A 22,261-nucleotide genomic window follows, 5' to 3' on the forward strand; every position below is an offset into this window, starting at 1 on the left:
TTGGAAGGAAAAAATAATTCTGAATGAGAAGGTCTGGGAGTATCTCCTTGAGGACCTGGGATTTTAGCCAGGCCTTGAGAAATGGGTAGATTATCATCAGTAACTCTATGACAGGAAGAGAACGGCCTTCCAGGCAGAGAAGACAGTCTGAGCAAAGACCCAGCAGCTCAGGAGAGCCAAGAGGTTCAGGAGTCAGTCAAGTGCCTGGAGTACTGAGGGCTTGGGGGCTGGGGACAAAACAAGAGAGAAGAATGCTGAGCTGGGGCAAGGTCAGTTTTTAAGAGAGTTTTAAGTGCCAGGCCAAGGACTTGGGACTTTATTCTGGATGCCTTAGGGTTGGTTTGGGGCAGTCTGCTCTGATAGCGGACGTAGAGGCAATCATGCTTCATCCTGAGTGTGCATCTCGGTCCTCAGGCTTCATGTTCCAGCCTGGGCACCCTTGACCACACATGGATCTCACTGGAAGCAATGATACCAGATCTAAGGCACCCAGCATCCTAGGCCAGAGCTGAGAGGAGAACTGCGCTGAGAAGTATGGTGTGGAGGTTGGAGACAGATTCTGGAGCCAGACTGCCTAGCTTCATATCCTGCCTCTGCCACTTACTTGCTGTGGCACCTTGGACGATTTACATAACCTCTCTGTGCCTCAGTTTCCTAATCTGTAGATGACATGATAAAGATAGCTCCGACCTCATAGGACTGATGAGAAGAGTATGTGAAGCCCGTAGACCAGTGCCTGGCTCCTAGGAAGGGCTTTTAGGATTAGTGCTGTTATTAGTATGGCCTGGGCTCCAGCACTGCCCCCACCTGACCCCTGCCTCTTGGACCAGTGACTAACCTTCCCTTTTGTCCCCTCTGAGGAGCAGTATGAGGAGCGGTTTCTGCAGGAAGAGACCGTGTCCCAGCAGATCAACTCCATCGAGCTCCTGCACACACGGCCCCTGGCTCCGCCCGAGGTGGTGAAGCCACGGCGGCCCCTGCAGAGGCAGATCCACCTGAGGGGCCGGCCGGCCTCCAAGCCCACGGTCATTCGGGGCATCACCTACTACAAAGCCAAGGACCCTGAGGAGGAGAACGACATCGGGGAGCAGCGTGCGTTGGGGTCTGCAGGGCCACTCCAGGGGCAGGGCCGGGAGGGAGTCCCCATTTGGACCCTGTGGAGATGCACTTCCTGTGAGCATGGCCCCGCGGAGCCAGCGGTCACCTGAGAATTCCCCGTAGTTACAAATCATCCAGTTCTTGCCGCATTTCCTCACCGCTTGCCGAGTGGCCTTGGACAAGTCCCTTGACTTCTCTGGACTTGCCGAAGACCACATGGCAGAGCGTGGCTGAGCTGGAAGGGACTTCAGTGTCCTCCAGTCCGGTCCTCCCCATTTGCAGATGAGGACACTGAGGCTTGGAGGGGGAGTGACTCGCTCGGAGCCGCATGGTGGGCTTCTCCCATCTGTGCCTCCCTCCAGGGTCCCTGGGCTTCCCGATGGAGCCTCCAGCACCTCCCGTTTAGCTCCATCCTTCTTAGTTTTGCACGGAAAATAGATGTTCCCTTTCCCCTCATCTGTATCTTGTTTCCTTAACACTTCCTTTTCCTGTGTTCCTCCTTCCCCCTGCCGCCTCCCCTTTCGTCCTTCTTTTCCCTGCCCAGCCCCCCCAGAAGCCCCCCTCTCCTCCCCCTGCTCTGACTCTGCCTCCTTACAGTTTATGATCACCCATCTGATGGCATAATCATTTTGCCCACTTTTAGCTCTTGGTTGTCTTTTTTGCTGAGGAAGATTAGCCCTGAGCTAACATCTGTGCCAATCTTCCTCTTTTTTGTATGTGTGTCGCTATTGAGTGATGTAGATCCACACCCAGGATCCAAACCTGCAAACCCCGGGCCACCAAAGCAGAGCACACGGAACTTAACCACTATGCCATAGTGCTGGCCCCCTGTTGTCTTTTTTTATTACTGATTTGTGGGAGGTTTTTTTTTCACGTATTCTAGAACAAGTCCTTTGTCAGTCATGTATTGCAAATATTTTCTCCCAGCCCATGGCTTGTATTTTCAGTTCCTTAATGGTATTTTTGACAAGCAGATAAAATCCAATTTACCAATTATTCTTTTTGTGGTTAGACCTCTTTGTGTCCTTTCTAAGAAATGTTTGCCTCCTCATATTCCTTCTCTGCTCAAAACCCTGCAGACTCCCCCATTTCACTCAGAATAGAAACTGAAGTCCAACAGCGCCTGAGCCCCACAGGACCTAGTTCCTGTGCTGTCTCTGACCTCACTCCTGTTACTCTCCCCTCACACCCTCTGCTCCATCCACACTGGCTGACTCACTGCTGCTCAGCCTCAGCAGGCATGTGCTGGCCTCAGGGCCTTTGCACTGCTACTCCTGGAATACTTTTCCCCCAGATAGCTGCTTGGCTAACTCTGTTGCCTCTTTCAAGCCCACTGAGTCCCATCCTGACCACTTTATCCACTACTGCAAGTTTCCCTTCTCTCCCAGTCTCTGGACCCTCCTCACTCTACTTGATTCTTTTTCCATAACACCATCAAGTGTACCATCTATCTACTGTTTAGTGTCTCTACCACTAGATAGAAGCTCCGTGAGGGCAAGGGTCTCTGTTTTGCTCACTGTTGTTGTACATGCCTCATAAGTGTCTGCTGAATGAATGGACGGATGACTGACTTCCTCCCAGGTTTTGAAGCCCATGACTGTGCGTCCTCTGGGTGGTCCCTGAGTCCCAGGTGGAGGATAGCAGCAGGCTATTCAGAGAGACCCTACAGGAAAACCTTCCATCTGTGCTCCTTTTCACCTTCTTCTTCTAAATCCCACCTGGGCTCCATCTCTAAATCAGGGCATCATGTTGAGGAAAGAAACCCTCTTGTTAATCTGCCAAATACTGCATGCCCTTGGTCATCGAACAGTTGTTCCTTCCCCCAAGTCACAAATGAACCTTGTGTTTGTTTCCCAGAAGACGAGTTTTTCAGCGGTGACAACGGACTGGATTTGCTGATTGAAGATCAGCTTCTGAGACACAACGACCTGCCAACTAGTGCCAGCCGGAGGCCAGCAGCCACCCGTCACGGTGCTGCTGTGACGACTGATGCTGGCACTCAGACCGCAGCCCTGTCCTCAACACAGCCACAGGCCCCGACCTCAGCTCCCGGCATCCCCGACCCTACACTCTCTGCCTCAGTTGAACAATTTTCAACACCACTCCAGACCACCTCAGTGTTGCCAGATCCCACAGGGGAGGCAGTCCCTGAACCTTCTACTCAGATACCAGCCACCACTGTGGCCCGCACAGCCACCCCACAACCTCTGGCCTCAGCTTCTCCATCAGCGGCTCCTGGGGACGTATCTGTGGAGGCTACGCATGTGGCCCCAGTGCCTCCCACCACAGTCAGGATGGACTCGCTGGGGAAAGATGCTACTGCTGGGCAGGGCACAGCCCCCGCCAGCCCCACCCTGAGCCCTGAAGAAGAAGATGACATCCGGAATGTCATAGGTGAGTTCATCCCACCTGGCCTTGCTCTCCTGGTCAGCTCAGGTAAAAGGCTGAGCCTGGAAATAGGTTGAAAGGAGAGGGAGGAGCTGGGTGGTCAGACTTCTTCCTGAAGAAGGGCGAGTGGAGTTAACGCCATTGGTCAATGGTCTGTTTTAACATCTAGGGTTTATGTTCTCACAATGCATCAGTGATGAGAGTGGGAACCGCCTTTCTTTCTTTCTTTCTTTTTTAAGCTAAATTCTTTTTTTTTTTTTTTTTTTTTGTGAGGAAGATCAGCCCTGAGCTAACATTCATGCTAATCCTCCTCTTTTTGCTGAGGAAGACCTGCTCTGAGCTAACATCTATTGCCAATCCTCCTCCTTTTTTTTTTACCCCCCCGAAGCCCCAGTAGATAGTTGTATGTCATAGTTGCACATCCTTCTAGTTGCTGTATGTGCGATGCGGCCTCAGCATGGCCAGAGAAGCAGTGTGTCGGTGAGCGCCCGGGATCCGAACCCGGGCCGCCAGTAGCGGAGCGCACGCACTTAACCGCTAAGCCACGGGGCCGGCCGCCGCCTTTCTGAAATATATAGAAATCAATGGAGCCAAGATCTCGCCTTCATTAGTCAGTTCTATAAACCTTTGTCAAGGTCTTTCTGGGTTTGTGATGGGTGTTGGGTATTTGGTGATGACTAAGTTAAGTTTTCTGCAGTACGTTTACCAGGCCATGAAATAACAAGGGATTCTGGGGGGTGGGGAAGAAATCCCAGAATAACAGAAGAGTGGGAGCAGGGGACTAACCAGTGCAGTGGGCCCCAGGGCACAGTCTCATGAGCCGGCCTTGGAGAGCCTGGAAACATCGTGGCATCGTGTGATAAACGCAGTAACAGGATGGAGGAACGGAAATGGAAGAGGGAGCACCAACTTGGCCTGGCTGCTGAGAAGGCAGGGAAAGCTTTTCTGAGGAGGTCTTATTTGAGCTGGGTTTTGAAGGATGAACAGGACTTTTCTAAGCAGAGAAGGGAAGCCTTCTGGCAGTTAGGTCTAAAGGAGCAGGGATGATCCAGAAGTGGGGAGAGTGCAGCCCTGTTCTGTGTCAGGGAGCTCCGTGGCCACAAGATGACTGAGAACAGAGAAGGATGACAGTGTGGGCGGAAGACAACCAGAGAAGGAAGTGGGTGCTGGCTACAGCTGTCTCTCAAAAAGAACTAAACCAAACATTCTTTAAGCCCCGCTGACAGTGATTGAAAAATAACACTATGGAATAATAATTTCATCAAAATGCTTGTTGAAAAACAGACTTGAAGTGACGGAAGACGTGGTTTGCCTTATTCCTATCTTGGCCTTCTTCCTGTTTTCTGCTCCCTTAGCAGCCTCATTCCCAATCCTTCCTCAGAATAAGGTGCCAGCTACTGCCAGAGACAAGGTGGTGGAAGGAGAACCTGCCAGGAGCCAAACACCTGGCTGTAGCCTGGTCTCTGCCGCTGACAGCTGTGTGACCTTGGCCAAACCCCTGCCCTTCTGTGGGTCTCACTTGACATTAGAAATTTGCTAAAGACTCTTTCTCCCATTATATTCTATGGTTTTCAGCAGTAACTTTATCAGGCCATGATACAGCAAGGGATTCTTACTGGGCGAAAATCCCAGAATAATGGCAGAGTTGGGAGAGGGAAATAGCGAGTCAAAATGGACCCTAGGGCAAAATCTCATGAACCTTGGCCTGGAGGAAGCTAAGCAAGAAGGCAGTTCTTGGGTCACAGAGGTTGGGCGGGAGCAGAAGAGAATGTTTTTCTTTTCCTTTCTTTTCCTTCTGTGGTGGGAGCAGGCTGACCATAGAGTAGAGGACCAATTCCTCATTGCGTGGATAACCAATTATGAAGCTGCGAGTCCTGCTCAATTTCTGCAGAATGCCCTGGGGCCTGAGCAGAGGTTCCCACTTCCACGCCGGCTCTGGGTGGCGTTGACCATGCTCATCGGACCGCAGCCCTGAGCCCAGCACTCTATCTCCCCCGTTGCCATGGGAGTGAGCTCCCCGGGGCCCTCCTACCTCCACTGCTTCACCCTTGGGTGGGAGGGACAGTTCCTCCGGAAACTTAGAAATCTGCCCCCACCGCCTGTCCGCAGGTGGCTGGAGTACTAACAGTGAAGACAGGCTACAGGTAGACCCACATACCTTGTACGTCCTGAGTGATGGTGTTTGCCTGCCCGGGAGCCTCTTCCCTCGGCGACTTCCTAGCCAGGAGTGGAGTTGCCCACTGTCGCCGCACCCTCCTCCAGCCTGGGTCCAGCACCCAGAGCCTCTCCCCGCCTTCCTCCCCTGGGAGTTGCCACCTGTGGGCTTTTCTGCTGTAACTCCCAACATGCACCTTTCTGGGGTTCTTAGCACTCTGTCCCCCTCCGGTAGCCTGACTGAGATGCTGATACCCAGATGGGAGAAACCCTGTGTCCTGGCAGCCACTTACCTGGTGGTAGGAGCTAGAGGTGGGGATACATCATCTCTTGTTATTCAATATTCTATTCAACTAGAATGACATCATCACATAGAGGATGTAAGGTTCTGCTTAAAGACTAGCCTGTGGGGTTTTTCAGACGAGCTGGGATTCTTGCCTCTTGAGTCCACTACAGAAAAAACACAGGGACGTGGACACAGATGTTGTGTTTTCTTCAAATACCGAGGAGTGAAAAGAGAGGGTGGTGCAGCGAGAGGAAAGGTTTGGCTGTTCAGGCGATGTGGAGACTTAGCAAGTTTGTTTTCGGGAATCATTTTTAGTCGTTTATCACTGTCAAGAGCCTCTCTTGGGCAACTGTTAGTGTGGATGGGATTTTCTTTCTGGAACCTTCTCTGCAGACCCCCTGACTTGCTTGTACCTGGCTGAGTAAGACCGTGATGTGCTGCACGTCCTAGTCATCAGTTAAATACAAATCATTTGGCTGAAACCAACATAGGCCACTGCTTTGCTGCCCGTGGAAGGTTGTTTGCTGTTTAATGAGTCTGGCGATTTTGATTTTGAGCTATTTGAGACAAGGTTTCAAAAGGGGGCTGCTTTTAAAAGGAACATCCTATGCCACAGTTTTCAAAACTGATTTTGTGATGTCCTAAAATGTCGACCATCATCCTCAGGGGAATTGTAAAACTCGCAGAAAAATTTCAAAAACAAGTAAATTAGGATTTACTTTTGGTTGTGAAAACAAGCATTTGGCCAGAGTGTGGATCCAGGATGGAGAGAGGAAAGTGATGGGAGCCAGGGCTGGTGAAGGGAAGGGACCAGTCATCATGTGCAGCTGGCTTGGGGAGGTCCGCTCAGGCTACTGCAGGGGAGGAAAATGGTTGTGCCACGTGGTCAAGGCTTTGCAGAGTCCCAGACTTTAACGACTACAATTCCTGATGCGTGTTTTAGAAGGGGCTGGTTTGGGGCGGGGGTGGGGAGTGAGGAGGGGCAGACAAAGAGAACAGTCAGAATAATGGCAATACCAGAGAAAGCCTGTCTCACAGCTGAATCTAGGAAAGATCACGGTCTGTGAAGAATGTCTCCCCGACAAAGCGTACGACCTTAACAGTCCCAAGGCTTGGCCGGCCACTCTGGCTGTGGGTGTGAGAGGGCCAGCCTGCCTGCCGCGTGTCAGCGGGCTGCTCTGAGGCAGCGGGAGGAGGGCGGAGCTGGCAGGGGCAGGGGCAGTGCTGGCCAGAGCTTCCACGGCGCCCAGACTCAGGACCAGGAATTGTCCCAGTCAGCCACCCTAAGTCACTTGACAGGGAGCTCACCCATCCCCCAACTCCGCAGGTGCATTCTGCTCTCAGTCACTTTTCTGGTCACCTAACCAGCCCCCTCAAACCACTGGGAACTTTAGTCATAACACAGGGGCTCTGGCCCTAGAAACAAGAATATAAAGTGGAGACGTTCCTTGTAAATGGATAAGGAGTAAGGTCTATGCCTCTCTATAAGGATGAAGGGTCCACTCCTAATTCATTCAGTACTGCACCATGCTGGCTGTGAAAGTGAGTGAGATGTGGTCACTTCCACAGAGGGCTAACCGTGGGGGGGCGGGAGGGGCAGGTGACTAAAGTGGCCGAGCACGTGGGAAGCGTGGTGATGTACCCGGTCCAGAGGGGGCCGTCATCAGATCTGACTATGGAGCTCCATCTCCAAGGTGGTCACCAGCTCACCAGCTCTCAGGACCCCTCCAGGCAGAGCCGACAGCATGAGCCAGGTTGGGAGGGGGGAGTGAAGAAAGCCCACACGTCCTGGCACATCCTGGGCAACGTGGGGAGAGGGACGGATTTCTGGCATAGAGAGCAAAGGGGCCTGATGATGAAGGGTATGAGAAGTCGAGAGTTAATTCTAAAAGTGGTAGAGAGGCTTCTAAGCAGGGGAACAGTATTCAGATTTCTCAGTTAAAGACAGACAGCACTGATGATGCGTAGGTGCTGCAGGCACTGGGAATATAGACAGACGAGGCAGCGGCCCCTCCCTGGAGAGCTCCCGAGTTTGTATATGAGACACATAAACATAATTGCCACTCAGGCAGCTGAGCACTGTGTTGAAGGAATGCATAGCGTGCTTTGGGGTCAGAGGGACTCTCTTCTGGAAAGAAATGCTGACCTAGCTATCTTAAAGAATGAGGAAAAGTTAGCTGGGCCGAGAAGGAAGGTGGCATTGCAGTGGGAAGGACCAGAGCTGCCGAGAGCACCAGAAGTGAACCAGCACGTTGAGGGCTGACTGCGTCATTTGTGGAGCTGAGTGCAACATGAAAATGTGGGGCCCCTAGTTCAAAAAGCAGGGGAATGTGCCATTAAAGGCAGTGAATATAAAGCTTTTTCCTTTCTTCTGTGGTGTGTGTGTGTCTGTCTGTCTGTCTCTCTCTTTTGGTATGGTGTTTTTTATTTGCTGTTTTGTGTCATTGTAAGTAAAGAAATATTAAAAATTTAAATTATTAGCATGAATTTTACCATTCCTCTTTATATTTTGCAATGTCAGTTTTAAATGCAAATAGAAGATCATTTAACTCATAGGTGGAATCCACCAAAATGACACAATTCACGTTCCAGAGCTCCTACATACGTAGGAATTTTGTTCCTAGCAGAACAGTGTAAGTGTGACACAAAACTCACTCATCTTTTTTGTTTCATTTCTTAATATGAGCACGTTTTACCAACACTCCCTACCTTTGACTTACCAAGTAAGGAAAGACTAAAAAGAAAAGGAACTGTGAGTCACTGTATCTTTCCCTCTTCTATGTCATTTTTAGCATACGTTGTTGGCTGATACAGGGAAGTAACACAAGTAAGAAAGAATATGATAGGGTTACTTGTTTATTCGTGTTTCTTAAAACGCTATTGTCTTCTTTCTACCTTCAAAGCAAGTTCAGGTTTGAATGGAAAGTGTAGCCTCTGGGGCTGTCAGGCCCACTCACTCAGTCCCAGAGGTGACACACTTACCTTGGATTCACTTTGAGTCTCACGGAACTCCCACACACAGTGGGTCCACCTGGAATTCTGTGTTCATTAGTCATAGCAAATGCTATATGCAAATAGGGGACAAGGAAGGCAGACACACACAGGGTGCATTCTCTTGTGTTCTTGCACGTGTTCCATTGTCCTATTAGACTTCACTTATAGAACACAAGTTCAAAGGTAAAATTCTTAAGAATTTCAAGATGGCAACAGCAAAGCATTAATCCACTGGTAATCCCTTCTGAGCCAGGGCCCTGTATGATGGCACAGATCACATGCCCATGAAGCCGGCCCTGGGCATGGCACCCATGGGGAGTATAGGCAGTTAGGTATGGGCAAGAGATAAGCTGGCAACCTGAGGGCCGAATTTACCCCAAGATGTTTTTACAGTCTTCTATTTGAATGCTTTCAGGTCAGGATGCTCTTCCAACCCACCACAGTCTCTGTTGCTGCCTAATGTCTCACTCTGGGCCTGCTTCACCTATTTCAGTTCCTGCCGGGCCCCTGGAGGCATTTGAATTTGAGAACTCTGGATGAAGGAGATGGCAGGAAGTAAGAGTGTCAGTGCAGGAGGGGCTGATGTGCTGTGTTAGGGACTTGAGGCTTCACGCGGTGGCTGGTGATGGTGAGTTAAGGGTTTAAGCAGAAAAGCAGCTCACGACTACTGGGTGGGATAGGTTAGAAGGGGGCAGAGATGAGCCAGAGAGCGTAACTGGCTACTAGACATTTTTCTCCTGTGTGTCCTCCTGGTTCCTCAACGGCGTAACTGGAGTGATCCAGGCAAGAGGCAGTGAGGTCTAAGCTAAGCCACAGAGGTGGAGAGAAGGGCAGAGAGGTGAAGAGGTGGGAGACAGACTGGCTGCAACGCAGCGACCAGTGGGAGTGTGGGTGGAGGAGAAGGGGACGTCAAGGATGACCAAGGTTCCTGGCTTGGTTAATAGGTGGTGCACCACGCCTTTCTCTAGGACAGGAAGTACAGGAGGAGCAGGTTGTGAAGCGACTGAATTCCATTTTTAATCCACTAAGTTCGAGGAACCAGGAGGACACACAGGAGAAAAATGTCTAGTAGGCAGTTGGATGTACAGTGCTCAGAAACAAGCTCTGGGCTTCGAGTCATCAGTAAGAGCTGAGTTTGCCCAGTGAGCGCAGGAGGAGTGAGAAGAGAAGAGGCCAAAGCGGGGCTCTAAAGGATGACATTTGAAAGGTGGGCAGAAAAGAGAAACCAGCCAGAGAGCTGGAGAAGGCGTGACCAGGGAGGTGGGCGGGCACCAGGAGAGCATGGTGTGAAAGCTGAAGTGGGTGGGTGGGTGTCGGAAATGATCCACAGTTTCAGACCCATAACAGGCCTGACTAGAATAAAAGCACCGAGAGCATCCCTGGCGGGCGTGCACGAGCGTTTCAGGCAGCAGTCGTGCTGAGGGTTTGAGGAGCGTGAGGGCTCCCCTCCACCCTGCGGGGATGCCTGCCAAGTGAGCGCCACAGCTGAGAGCCCAGGAGGGCAGGGGAGCCTCTTGTTTGCTGATTTATTTTTTCAAGATGGTGAGATTTGAGCAGGTTTGTATGCCGAGGGGAAGAGCCCCTTCTTTTCAGACCCTGGGAATCTTTGAAGCAGGGCCAGCTGCCTCCCAGGACTCCTGATGATTAAATGAGTTAATACATAGAGAGTGCTCCGTCCATGTTAGCCGTCACCGTGCCCGGGGGAAACGTCTAAGATGAGTTGCCAGCAGCACTCTCTGTTCTCTGCAGCTCCTTTGAACTGTCTGCCATCTTTCTCTCATAGCCCTGGAAGAGGAGTCAACGTGCAGTGTGCTCTCTCCAAGGCTGAGAGTTTGCTGCCAAGGGTGGGAGCATCTGAACGACCCCAGATTCTCAGGGGTCATGAGTCTCAGGGGTGATGATGAGTCTGGGCCTCATGGTTTACTGACCTTCTTCCTCGAACCGGTCTTCACGTGCTCTCAAACCACAAGAGTCTGTCCCGCGTTCCTGCTTGTGCTTGGCTGCCCTTCGTGCCGCCAGCATATGCTGTCTGTGGGCGAGTGGAAATACGTCCTGAGGTCCTGGGTATCAGGACTTCAAGGTTGCAAGCTGGGCCTCCCCTCTTCCTACAGAAGTAAGGATGCCTGACTCCAGAAGCAGACTCCATCTATATTAGTTTCCTATGCCTCTTGTAGCAAATTATCACAAACCTAGTGGCTTAAACAACAGAAATTTATTCTCCAACAGTTCTGGAGGCCAGAAGTCCAAAATGAGTCTTACAGGCCTAAAATCAAGGTGTCAGAAGGGCTGGTTCCTTCCCGAGGCTCCAAGGGAGAATCCATTTCTTGCCTTTTCTAGCTTCAGATGGCTGCCAGCATTCCTTGGCTTGTGGCTGCATCACTCCTCTCTTTGCTTCCATTGTCACGTTGCCTCCTCTTCTCTAGTCAGATCTCCCTCTGCCTCCCTGTGATGAGGGTACTTGTGATTGCAGTGAGGACCCACCTGGATAATCAGGATACTCCCCATCTCAAGATTCTTGACGTAATCGCATCTGCAAAGTGCCTTTTACCATATAAGGTCACATTCACATGTTCCTGGGATTAGAACCTGGATATCTTTGGAGCCATTACTCAGTCGACCACGCCGTCATCAGAGCGGATTCTCAAGCACTCTTGGGAAGTGGATAGGGCATATATTATACTCGCTTTGCTGCTGAAGAAATGAAAGCTCTGTGACATTTTAGAGGCAACACAGACTTTGGAGTCAGTAGCAGGGCCAAGAACATGGCCAGGCCTCTGGCTGCAAGCCCGGGGCACATTCTATAGCCCCACATTAGGGCCCTGCCGTCGCAGAGCCTCAGTGTAGGGATTTGGGGCTGCCCGGAGCGACCGACTACATCAAAACTTAGATGAGTCCTGGTTTCCAGGAGCTCATCTGTAGTTTCCATGCCTGGTCAGAGAGGTGGCATAGCCATAGCAACTGCCTGACAGAAACTCCTTGCCTCCCACCACGGCCATTGGTGGGCTTCCGGGGCATGGGCTGGGTGCCTCTGGGACAGGGAGTTGGTGTCCTGGCTGGTCTTTGCCAGGGGAAGGGGGCACATAAAATGCCCCTCCCTGGGGATGGCACACTAGGGCTCACCTCAATGCAGAGGGAGCATGGTTCCTCCACCAGCAGCCGGGGCCCTGCTCAGCGCCAGGGAATGAGATATTTTCCATCAGACCTCCACTCCCTGGGCTCAGCCAGAGCCTTCTATTTATTGTCTTGAACAGATGAGCTCACTTGTGGGGGAATGAGGCTTTGGCTGGTAGGTTCTGTTGTTTGTCTTACGGGGACTGAATCCCTCCCCGCTCTGTCAGACCAGGACCTAATAAACCCCACACAGAGCTGCCTGAACCCTGCCAATTGCACCCAACTGTGGGGCCTGCCTGGGAAACAATGTTCATCCCACTTCCAGCCGCCTGGCTGCCCCAGGCCTGGGGCCAAGGGCACAGCGCCTGCCCTGTCCTGCCAGTTTGGGCTCCTTCCTCAGACCACTAATGGGGGAGCAGAACGGATGGAACAGATTAGAACAATTTGGAAATAGGGGTGGCCTGGAATTTAGAGAACCCCAAATCTGAACTGTAGGCCTTTGTCCTCTTGTCTCAGGTGAATGTCAGGGACCAGTTATTCTCATCACTGTTGCCTATCTGTGCACCAGTCTTGGGGCAAGTCGGGGGTGTACTCCCAGGAGGAGTGGGGAAAGTGTGAGAGCCGGATTCATCTGCTTCCCCCTCGCCCCTCCATCGCCCTCTTCGCATGTCCTCGCTGACCCACTAGTGCAGTGATAGAAAGAGTAGTGCCCTCAGTAGTCTCGTGTGATTTCAGTATCATTCACGACCGTGTTCAATAATAATAGTGCGTAGTAAGTGTTGCAGGCTTTCGACTTGGTCTAGAACCCAGCATGGTTCTAGTGGCTCTTTAGGGCCTCTCCTGGGCACCAGGTCACTGCAAAGAGCCACTCAGGAGGACATTGCTGAGTTTCTGTCCCATTAAGGCATACTTGACCTTTGAAGAAGGCCCTATAACCAGAGTAAGCTCCTTATGTGGGAACTTGGTCCCCTGCCTCTCCAACTCCCCAGAAGGGGGCCCTGGCATCCTGCCCACAGTAGTGACAGGGGCATAGGCTTGAGGTCAGCTCTCTAGGACCTGGCAGGTGGGCCTCAGGGGCATGAACATCCACTGCTCAGTCCGGTCTGGCCTCTGCTGGTGGCCTGGGCCGAGCGCCTCGGGGCAGCTCAGCATCTGGTGGAGCTCCATGTTCCTGGTCACAGCCGGCAGATTCCTCACCTCGTGCTGCCGTGTATTCATCCAAGTTTCAGAACATCTGTTCAGTGCCTACGACATGCCGCATACTGTGTGTTCTGAGACTGAGGACACAAAGAGGAAAGCCACAGACCCCGCTCCCTCCGGGCTTATGTTCTGGGTGGGGGTGGGCTTGGAGAGAGGAGAGGGATGCAGAAGCATCGCTGAGATGTAAGATGGCACATCCTGTAAGAGAGGCACGTTCACAGTCCTATGGGAGCAGGATGGAATCCCATAGAAGGATAGAATTGTTTTTCAGAGGAGGACGTGGTGTCAGAAAAGGACGTTGGAGCTTAGATCCTTGAGGGAGGAGTTTTTAGGATTGAGAAGTCAGAGGACAGCAGGAGCAAAGCATGGTGGCTTGAAAATGGCCCAGGATGGCAATAGTGGCTGGTTCCACAGGAGTAGAGTATAGGATGGGTGAGGGGACTAACGGGAGATGATGCTGAGAAAACAGCTGGGGTCAGGTTATATAAGCTGTTGGGGCCTGCTGGGGAGTTCAGACTCCAGTGGGGGAGCCAGCAAAGGTTTCAGGGCTGGGGCATTCTTCAGTCATCCCTACCCCTCCATCCACCTCTTGTCCATCAGGAAGGTGCAAGGACACCCTCTCCACAATCACGGGGCCGACCACCCAGAACACATATGGGCGGAACGAAGGGGCCTGGATGAAGGACCCCCTAGCCAAGGATGAGCGGATTTATGTAACCAATTATTACTATGGCAACACCCTGGTAGAGTTCCGGAACCTGGATAACTTCAAACAAGGTATGTGTGATGGGTCCACTCAGGGGGTTTCCTCCTTCCCCTCTGTCCTCTGTTGCAATCATGTCCAGATCTCTTCAGGTGGTGACAGTGGGCAAGAAGGGCGACACCTTCTTCTGATGGTGAAAGGACCAACCCTCGTAGCGAAACGCCCCCCTTCCACCCTCCTTCACATCCTCTGCTTGCTCATCTCTCAGCTCTGCCCCTCCTTCCCAGCCCCTGGGACATGGGACAATCTGGAGTCCGGTCCAGAAGACAGTGGTGAAACATCCTCCCTTTCCCACAGCCCTTAACAGTTTACAAACCACACTCACGTAGGTTAGCACCCTGGATCCTTGAAACAGCTCAGTGAGGTGGATGGGAATCGTGATTTCTATGTGGCAGATGAGGGTGCTGAGGTCCGAGAGGTTAAGCGGTTTGCTATACAAAACTAGAAAGTGGCAGAGCCAAGACACAAGCCCGGGCCTGCAGACCCCTGGCTGATTGCTCGTCCCATCACATGAGGCTGCCCCGGTCCTGGCAGGCAGGTTGTCTCTGCCCCGTTGCCCTGAAGCCTCCTGCCTTCTCATGGCCCGCAGGTCGCTGGAGCAATTCCTACAAGCTCCCCTACAGCTGGATCGGCACGGGCCACGTGGTGTACAATGGCGCCTTCTACTACAACCGGGCCTTCACCCGCAACATCATCAAGTATGACCTGAAGCAGCGCTATGTGGCAGCCTGGGCCATGCTCCATGACGTGGCCTACGAGGAGGCCACACCCTGGCGGTGGCAGGGCCACTCGGACGTGGACTTTGCTGTGGATGAGAACGGCCTGTGGCTCATCTACCCGGCCCTGGATGACGAGGGCTTTAGCCCGGAGGTCATCGTACTGAGCAAGCTCAACGCCGTTGACCTGAGCACGCAGAAGGAGACCACGTGGCGCACGGGGCTCCGGCGGAACTTCTACGGCAACTGCTTCGTCATCTGCGGCGTGCTGTACGCCGTGGACAGCTACAACCAGCGCAACGCCAACATCTCCTATGCCTTCGACACCCACACCAACACACAGATCGTCCCCAGGCTGCTGTTTGAAAACGAGTATTCCTACACCACCCAGATAGACTACAACCCCAAGGACCGCCTGCTCTATGCCTGGGACAATGGCCACCAGGTCACCTACCATGTCATCTTTGCCTACTGACACCCCTGTCCCCTCAAGCAGAAGTGCAGAGGGGTTACTGGCACCTTGTGTGTGTGTGTGAGTGTGTGGGTGTTTTTGTGTGTAGATGGGTATGTATTGTTTAAAAATATATATATTATTTTGTATAATATTGCAAATGTAAAATGACAATTTGGGTCTATTTTTTTTTTATGTGGATTGTAGATCAATCCATATGTGTATGTGCTGGTCTCATCCTCCACAGTTTATATTTTTGTGCAAATGAACTTCTCCTTTTGACCAGTAACCACCTTCCTTCAAACCTTCAACCCCTCCAGCTCCCAGATCTCGACCACTGAGTTTTCATCATCTGGGTCTTGCAGGCAGATGGCACAGGAGCAGGAGTGAAGGAGGCAAGAAAGAAGTGCTAAGGGGCGGGAAAAAAATTTATGTATTGGAGAAGTTTTAAAAACCCAGAAAAATGCTTTTTTTTTTAATAAAGAAGAAACTTAAAATCACCCCAAAATGCGTTTTTGTTTAATGCTGATATGTCTGGTGGGGAATTGGATTCTTCTAGAAGGAGATGTGGTCTGTGTTCCAGCTCCTCTCCCCTGCTGATACGGGGGCTTCCTTGGGTGGGGGTGGGGATTTGGAATGAGCTGATTCGTGTGCTCGCTTTAATTTTGTGGCATTGATCCGTTCACTTCTCTTCTATTGTCAAGACCAAGGAAGGAGCAAGGAAGCTCTGTTCTGCTTTTTTTCCGGTCATTTTACCTGAGATGTGGGAACCTGTTCATTCCTTAGTGCTCCTTCATGTGGCCTGGTGGTAGGCACTGTTGAAAATACGAAGCTGAGTGAGACCTTGTTCCTGCACTTCCTTAAGCAGCTTATAATCTTCCTCTCTTTCCCCCCATAATCCTCTCCTCTGCCTCATCCTGAACATTCGCATTCAGCCAGGCTTTCCTTCCCACCTTCCCCTCCAGGAGAGGGGCCTGGTTCTGAAACTAGGTCCCTGAGGGAAATATTTGCAGGACAGGAAGACCTGCTGCCCCTCCCTGAGCACAGCCAAGCCCTGTGCGGTGCCTGCTGCCCACAGGCGTGCCCTTTCCTCCACGTTATACAAAACAAGAGACAGAAAATCGGAAAAAGCCTCAACAGGTGTCTCCTGTGGTTGTGGGAAGAGGACAGAACCGAAAGATGACGTGGGAGACAAGCACATCGTGTCACCACACTGTCCCCACTGCCCCCCCTTTAGGGAGCAGCTGCTGCCTGGCGAGTCCTTCTGTGCAGACCTCAGATGCCCTCCACTGCACACTGCCCCATCAATTCTTGTGCTGCTTACATCCCCCTGCATGGTGGACGGCTTCCACCCTGACCCTGCTATCAGCTTCCTCCACTTACACTATTCCAAACAATAAATCTCAAGACGACGTCGCTTTATCTTGGGGCTGTTTGGTCAAATTTTTCTGAGCAAATGCAAGTGCCTGTCTGGTTTGGTGGCAGCAGAAGGGTTGGAGGCAGGGAGATGGTGTGTCCAGGGTTCAAAAAGGGTTTGGTTGATGATGGTGGTAGTGGAGCTGCCCGTGTTCAGAGGCCTTGCCCAGCCAGAGGAGGGAGCAAGCATTCCCTCCCAAAACCCAGGCCCTTCTGTCAGGCTGTAGGTCGGAAACCATGGCAGAGACTCAGCCTGAGCCCCAGATAGGGCTGCTCTGAGGGAATGTGGTCACCTCCAGGAGAGTTGCTGGTGGGGAACTTATGTCCTGTGGAAATGTTAACTGTCTATGTATCTATCTATCCCTTATCCATCCATGTAAAGTGATGTATTTACAATTGCCAGACTCCTGGACTAGGACTTGTCCCCACCCACCCCCAAACCCCCGCCCCAGGGACCTCATTGCTGGGTAGCCCAGAGGCCAGTGCTGGATATTTGCCCCTCGACCACCCGTGCCTAGCCCCAGCTTAGGCTCTTTGCTGCTGGGCCTTTCAATCTGCCCACTCTTCAGGTCTCTGCATTAACCTCCTAAAAGCTGGCCTGCCCTGCAGTGTCCAGAAAGGCCTCAGACTTCAGGGTTCCAGAGCTGGGTGGTCTGCACAGATGGGCCTCAGGAACAAGCAATCAGGTCAGTAGGAAGTGGTCAGGGCTCGGTCAGGGCCCAGCTGTCATGCACAATAATTAATTCTGGGAGGCCCAGCTCGCAAGGTGTAGGTGCAGGATTCCAAGACATAGGCTGTCTCCCTGGAAAGCCGGGGCCGGGGCTGAGAAGCCTCAAGGCGGAGGGGCAGAGCAGGGGTTGGGCAGCAGTACCGCCTAAGTCGAAGCGAGCAGCTGCCCTGTCCATGGCCAGGATCTGTGGGCCCAGGACGGAGGCGGTCAGCAGAAGAGGAGGGCAGCTCCCCACCTCGGTGACTCTGGGATCAGGCTCCATCCTGGAAACGCATGTGGTCAGTTATCCTGCGGTGGTTCCTCCGAGCCTCCTCCTGACCCCTCTGTAGGGCGTCCTCACTTCCCGACCCCCCAGTGAGGCAGTGGGAGAGCCTCACTGCTGGGAAAGCGAGGGGGCCACGAGGAACAGCCCCTGGGGATGCCAGCTGCCACGTGTCTGGGTGAATTCACTGCCCTGGGGCCCAACCGCCCACTCAGCCAGGTGAGGCCCTGCTCCCCAGGTGCCTCCAACATGCTGGAAGGAGGAAGCGGAGGAAGGGGTGGCCGGGCCTGCAGGGGGGTGACCGCAGGCCTGAAGCTGGGTGGTCGGAAACAGCTTCCGTGAGCACACCCAGGACTCCTCCAGGCAGCTTTCTCATCATGGGATTCAACTTTGGAAACACAGGACTTGGAGAACCGACTTTCTCAGAAGGTTGAAGAGGCGGAGCAACGGCTGGGTTGTGTTCCACCTGCTGCCAGGCCTGAGGTACGTGACCTCCTCCACCCTCCTGGGCTTTTCCCTCACCTGTAAAACAAGGGCGGCTTTTCCAGCTCTCAGGCCTGCTGGCTGAGTCTTCTCTGAGCTTTGTACCCCCACCTAACCTAGGGCATTTTAATTGCCATACTGATGGGAAAATCGATTTACTTTTGGTTTTCCAGTTAAAGTCTTTCCCAACAGTATCATTTTCAAAAGTAGAGAAAAAATGACTAATGACTCATCCTTTATTCTTTCTACATTCATTTATTCATGCAACAAATATTCATTCAACAAATATTCATGGAGCCCCCATTGGGGATCCTGAGTGACCGAGACAAAGTCCCTGACTGCACGGAGCTTGTGTTCTAGAGCAGGAGAGAGAGAAGAAATGCATTTGTGTGTGATATGACAGGTGGCAATAAAATCAGGCAGAGAAAGGATAAAGAGAAAGATGGGAGAGAGGGAGAGAGTGGCTTTTTGTACAGGCAGGTCACAGAAAGCCTGTGTGGTAAGGGGACATGTAGGCAGAAGACAGTGAGGGCTGAGCATGCAGACCCTGGGGGCTGACAGCAGGGGGCAGGATGGAGCAGAAGCCCTGAAGCGACCCACCCACCCACCCACATCCTCCCAGAGTCGCTCCAGGCACTTGGGGAAGCTGGTGGAAGCACCTGCAACCACCCCAGCACCTCGGGCAGTGAGCAAGTTTATTCTGCGGCCGCTCGCTATGTGCACACACCTGAACACAACTGGGTGATGGCGTGCGGGCCTTCTTCCTCCCGGCTACCACCCAGTGAAGAGGGCTGTCTGCTGGAGGAGACTGTCTCCAGGGCCTGGGTCTGAGTCCTGGCTCCCCCACCTGGCATTCGTGTGACCTCACATAAGTCACTTAGCTTCTCTGAGCCTGGCTTCATGTGTAAAAAGGAGCACAGTCAGCCTACAAGGAGGGTAGATTCATGGAAGATTCAAGCAAAGCAACGCAAGTAAAAGTGAGAAACACATTATCACTATCCAGGCTCGAGTGCTTATCTTGATTCCTCAAGCCAGCTCCTCTCGTGGACTTCCCTGACGATCTCCTGGTCCCCTGGGATACAAGCTTGATGGCCCTTTTTTTACTCCACCTGAGATTCTTTCTTTCTGCACAAGGCACGATGGGAGGCAGTTGGTGCTCATGGACAATTCTGGACTCTGCGCCGTTCTGGCTGTGTGATCTTGGACAAAACGCTGACCTTCTCTGAGCCCTCGGTGAGGGATCTGTCATATATGGCTGTTGGGGACTTCATGAAACAACATCTAAAGTACAAGGCAAACAATAGGCGCTCATTAGTTTTTATCGTGACAACTTTTCAATCATTCAGAAAAACAGAAAGTATAATGAACCCCCGTATCCCCACTACCAAGATATAACAATCATCAATATTTCATTATATTTGGTTCATCTGCTTTAAAAAAATTTGCTGAAATATTTTAAATTAAAAACATCATGACATTTTACCCAAACACTTCAGAAAGCATCTCTTAAAAGAAGGACGTCTTTCTACATAACCTCAATGTAAGAGGATTAGCAATGATTCCTTAAAATCAGTAACATTCAGTTTCCCCAGTTGTCTCAAAAATGTCTGGTACATTTGGGTCTCTGAACCAGATCGATCAATGTCTGCACATTGAATTTATAGTTTTGCATCTTAACACTCTTTCTCATAAACTTTTTATTTTGAAATAATTTTAGATTTACAGAAAAGTTGCAAAGTTAGTACAAAGAATTCCCAAACACCCTTCACCCAGTTTCCCCTAATGTTAACATCTTATGTCATCATGGTATTTGTCAAAACTAAGAAACCATTATGGGTCGGTTACTAGTCACTAAACTCCAGTTAAATCTCCTTTAGTCTAGAATAGTTTCCTCCTGCTCTACCCCCTTTCTTTTATGCCATTGATCTACTGAAGAAACCGTGTTGGTTTTTCTGCAGAATATCACTTTCTGGCTTTATCTGACTGCTTCCTTCAGCCATCATTTATTTGATCCCTCTCTCCTGTTTTTTCTTTAAACGGGAAGTTAGATCTAAAGGCTTGATTAGCTTCAGGTTCAGCATTTTCGGCAAGAAGGCTTCATGGTGATGCTATGAACTTGGTGCTCAGTATTTTCCATATTTGTCCTACTAGTTCCACTGCCTCTTCAGCCTCACCACCTCAGGATGGCATATTGCAAACACCCCACACTTGGTCCACCTGCCCCCTGGGTCCCCGCCCACAGATCTGTCAAGTCCACTCTGGCAGTTGAATCTTATTTTGATCACGTCCCTGCTACCGTCAGGTTGAAAGAGTGTGCCCCCAAGGCTGTCATCATCAAGCAACTCTATTTTTCTTACCAATATCCCTGTAAATTTGTTTGGTGGGCCGAGTTCTTTTCCTGCTCCCATGTGAAAACTTGGGCAGGCCCCTTGACTTCTCTGGGAACTCTCAGGTAATAAAAAGTCCTATGAAAAAGCCCAACACTGATTTTCTTGAGTAATCAAAATGCCCAATTTTAATAATCAAAATATTGAACTTGAATTCGGGTTGCTGCCCCCAGCTCCACCCCTGCTGGGGCCTGTAGGAGGCAGGAATCCTGCTGGTGGTGAGAGGGTCATTCACTCCCCCAGATGCAGGCAGCCCCTCCAGATTTGGACAGTAGAAAGAAGAGAGCAGAGGGAGCAGGGAGGTTATGACTTGACTGGTAAAGTGATGGAGGTCCAATTCTCTTGGGGGACGTTTAAAATACTCTCTCTCCTGGGCACTTTCATGGTTTTTTGAAGAACTTCCTCCTCTTTTGATAGAGATACCTCGTCATTTTCTCTTCACATGGACTAAAGCATCTCCATTCTGGTAGGTTGTCCACCCTTCCGCAGCCCCTAGGAATCTAGTGATACCTCTAGCGGCATTCTGCTGAAATCTCTGTCCCTCTAAAACGTCCATTTGGATTGGACCTAAGATGACTCCATGTACAGCCACATCTGGTCCAAAGGAAATTTTCACATATTATTTATCTTGACCAAGCCTGGGAGTGCAGGTTGGCCCCCAATCAAGTAATCTTCACTCTGAAAAGTAGCCAGCCCGTCTTCCCTCCTTCCGTCTCCCCAATGGGAGTCAGTCACCCATCCACTGTGACCTCCAAACTACAAGGAACACGGATTAAGTGTCCCAGCTGGCTCACTTAAAGCTCTCTTCCCTTGGTCTTGAGGTGAAGGGTAGGTGCTCCCTGCCCCAGGGGGAGGGTGGGACTCCCAAAGGCTCTCTGCAAAGGAATCCTCTTCAAACATCCTCTTAAAAACATCCAACTCAATTTTTTTTACACTCTTAATGTGGGTGAAAAGTTTAAGTCTCAATCCAGTTTCCGGACCCCTCCTTGGTGAATACAGCATGTGGTCTGGCCCCTCCTTTAGAACATGATATCTAGTGTCTCCTGGGGCCTCGGCTGAGAACTCCGACTTTCACTTCCTATAACCCTTCTACGGTTCTCTTCTCCTAGAATGCCTACCCAGCCACCAGCCTCCTTCTCTTCTTGACACTTAGACTGTCTTCAAGATCCAGCACTGGAAGTCTTGTCCAATTCCCCAGCCACAGCAATGGTAGCCCTAACGTGGCACCGATTACATTCGACCTTTATTGCATTTCTCTGTGAACAGGTCTTTTCTGCTCAATGAGGTGTCCCTCGCCTGGAGGGCAGAGGCTGTTCCTTATTCAATGGAGACTCTCCATTGCCCTTGGCACAGAGTCTGGCTCATAATGCCTGTTCATTAGGGATCTGCCTAATGAATGAATCAGCAATTCATTTTGGCCACACAAAATTCAAGGTCAAATCAGTGACTTTACACACAGGAACCTGACCAAAGTCACAGGCTTTCCTGCAGTATATATTTGGGGAGTTATTCTCAAATAATATTTTTCTCAAGCTTGTCCTGCCCACAGACTCTTAGTACAATGCTCACCAGATCAGGTGGACCACATTCAGGGGGTTGTGCTGAAGCTCAGGGGAGTTAAGGCTCAAGGAGAGCAGACTCATGGACACCTGAGGGAGGATCCCTGCTGGGGCCAACAATCTCCACCCAGTGGTCGTCCCTGAGCCCAGGACATCTCCAGTTCATCCCACATTGTCAAGGCCTCAGTGAGGATGATGGGCTGCTTTCCCTACTTGAAACCAAGAGACAGGGAATTATGCCCAGTTTCTCATCCAGTTACCAA

The 22,261-nt window shown here is 51.3% G+C and overlaps 1 protein-coding gene across 4 annotated transcripts in view; it reads left to right on the forward strand.

The window, feature by feature from the left end:
• The window catches only part of OLFML2B (olfactomedin like 2B), a 37,094-nt gene extending 21,432 nt beyond the window's left edge, over positions 1–15,662 (forward strand). Inside the window, exons 5-8 of one of the 4 annotated variants that reach the window (XM_014783282.2) lie at positions 861–1,092; positions 2,959–3,492; positions 13,832–14,008; positions 14,584–15,662. In XM_014783282.2, coding sequence (XP_014638768.1) covers positions 861–1,092; positions 2,959–3,492; positions 13,832–14,008; positions 14,584–15,185 — 1,545 coding nt within the window. In that variant the 3' untranslated portion in view covers positions 15,186–15,662. Of the gene's footprint in view, positions 1–860; positions 1,093–2,955; positions 3,493–13,831; positions 14,009–14,583 lie in introns of all 4 variants that reach the window. The other 3 variants (XM_014783281.2, XM_087440211.1, XM_014783283.2) reach the window with 3 other exon arrangements.
• Positions 15,663–22,261: the final 6,599 nt, after the last annotated feature.

Source organism: Ceratotherium simum, chromosome 2 (genome assembly GCF_057802395.1).
Source record: "Ceratotherium simum simum isolate JZ-2026a chromosome 2, ASM5780239v1, whole genome shotgun sequence".
NCBI lineage: Eukaryota > Metazoa > Chordata > Mammalia > Perissodactyla > Rhinocerotidae > Ceratotherium > Ceratotherium simum.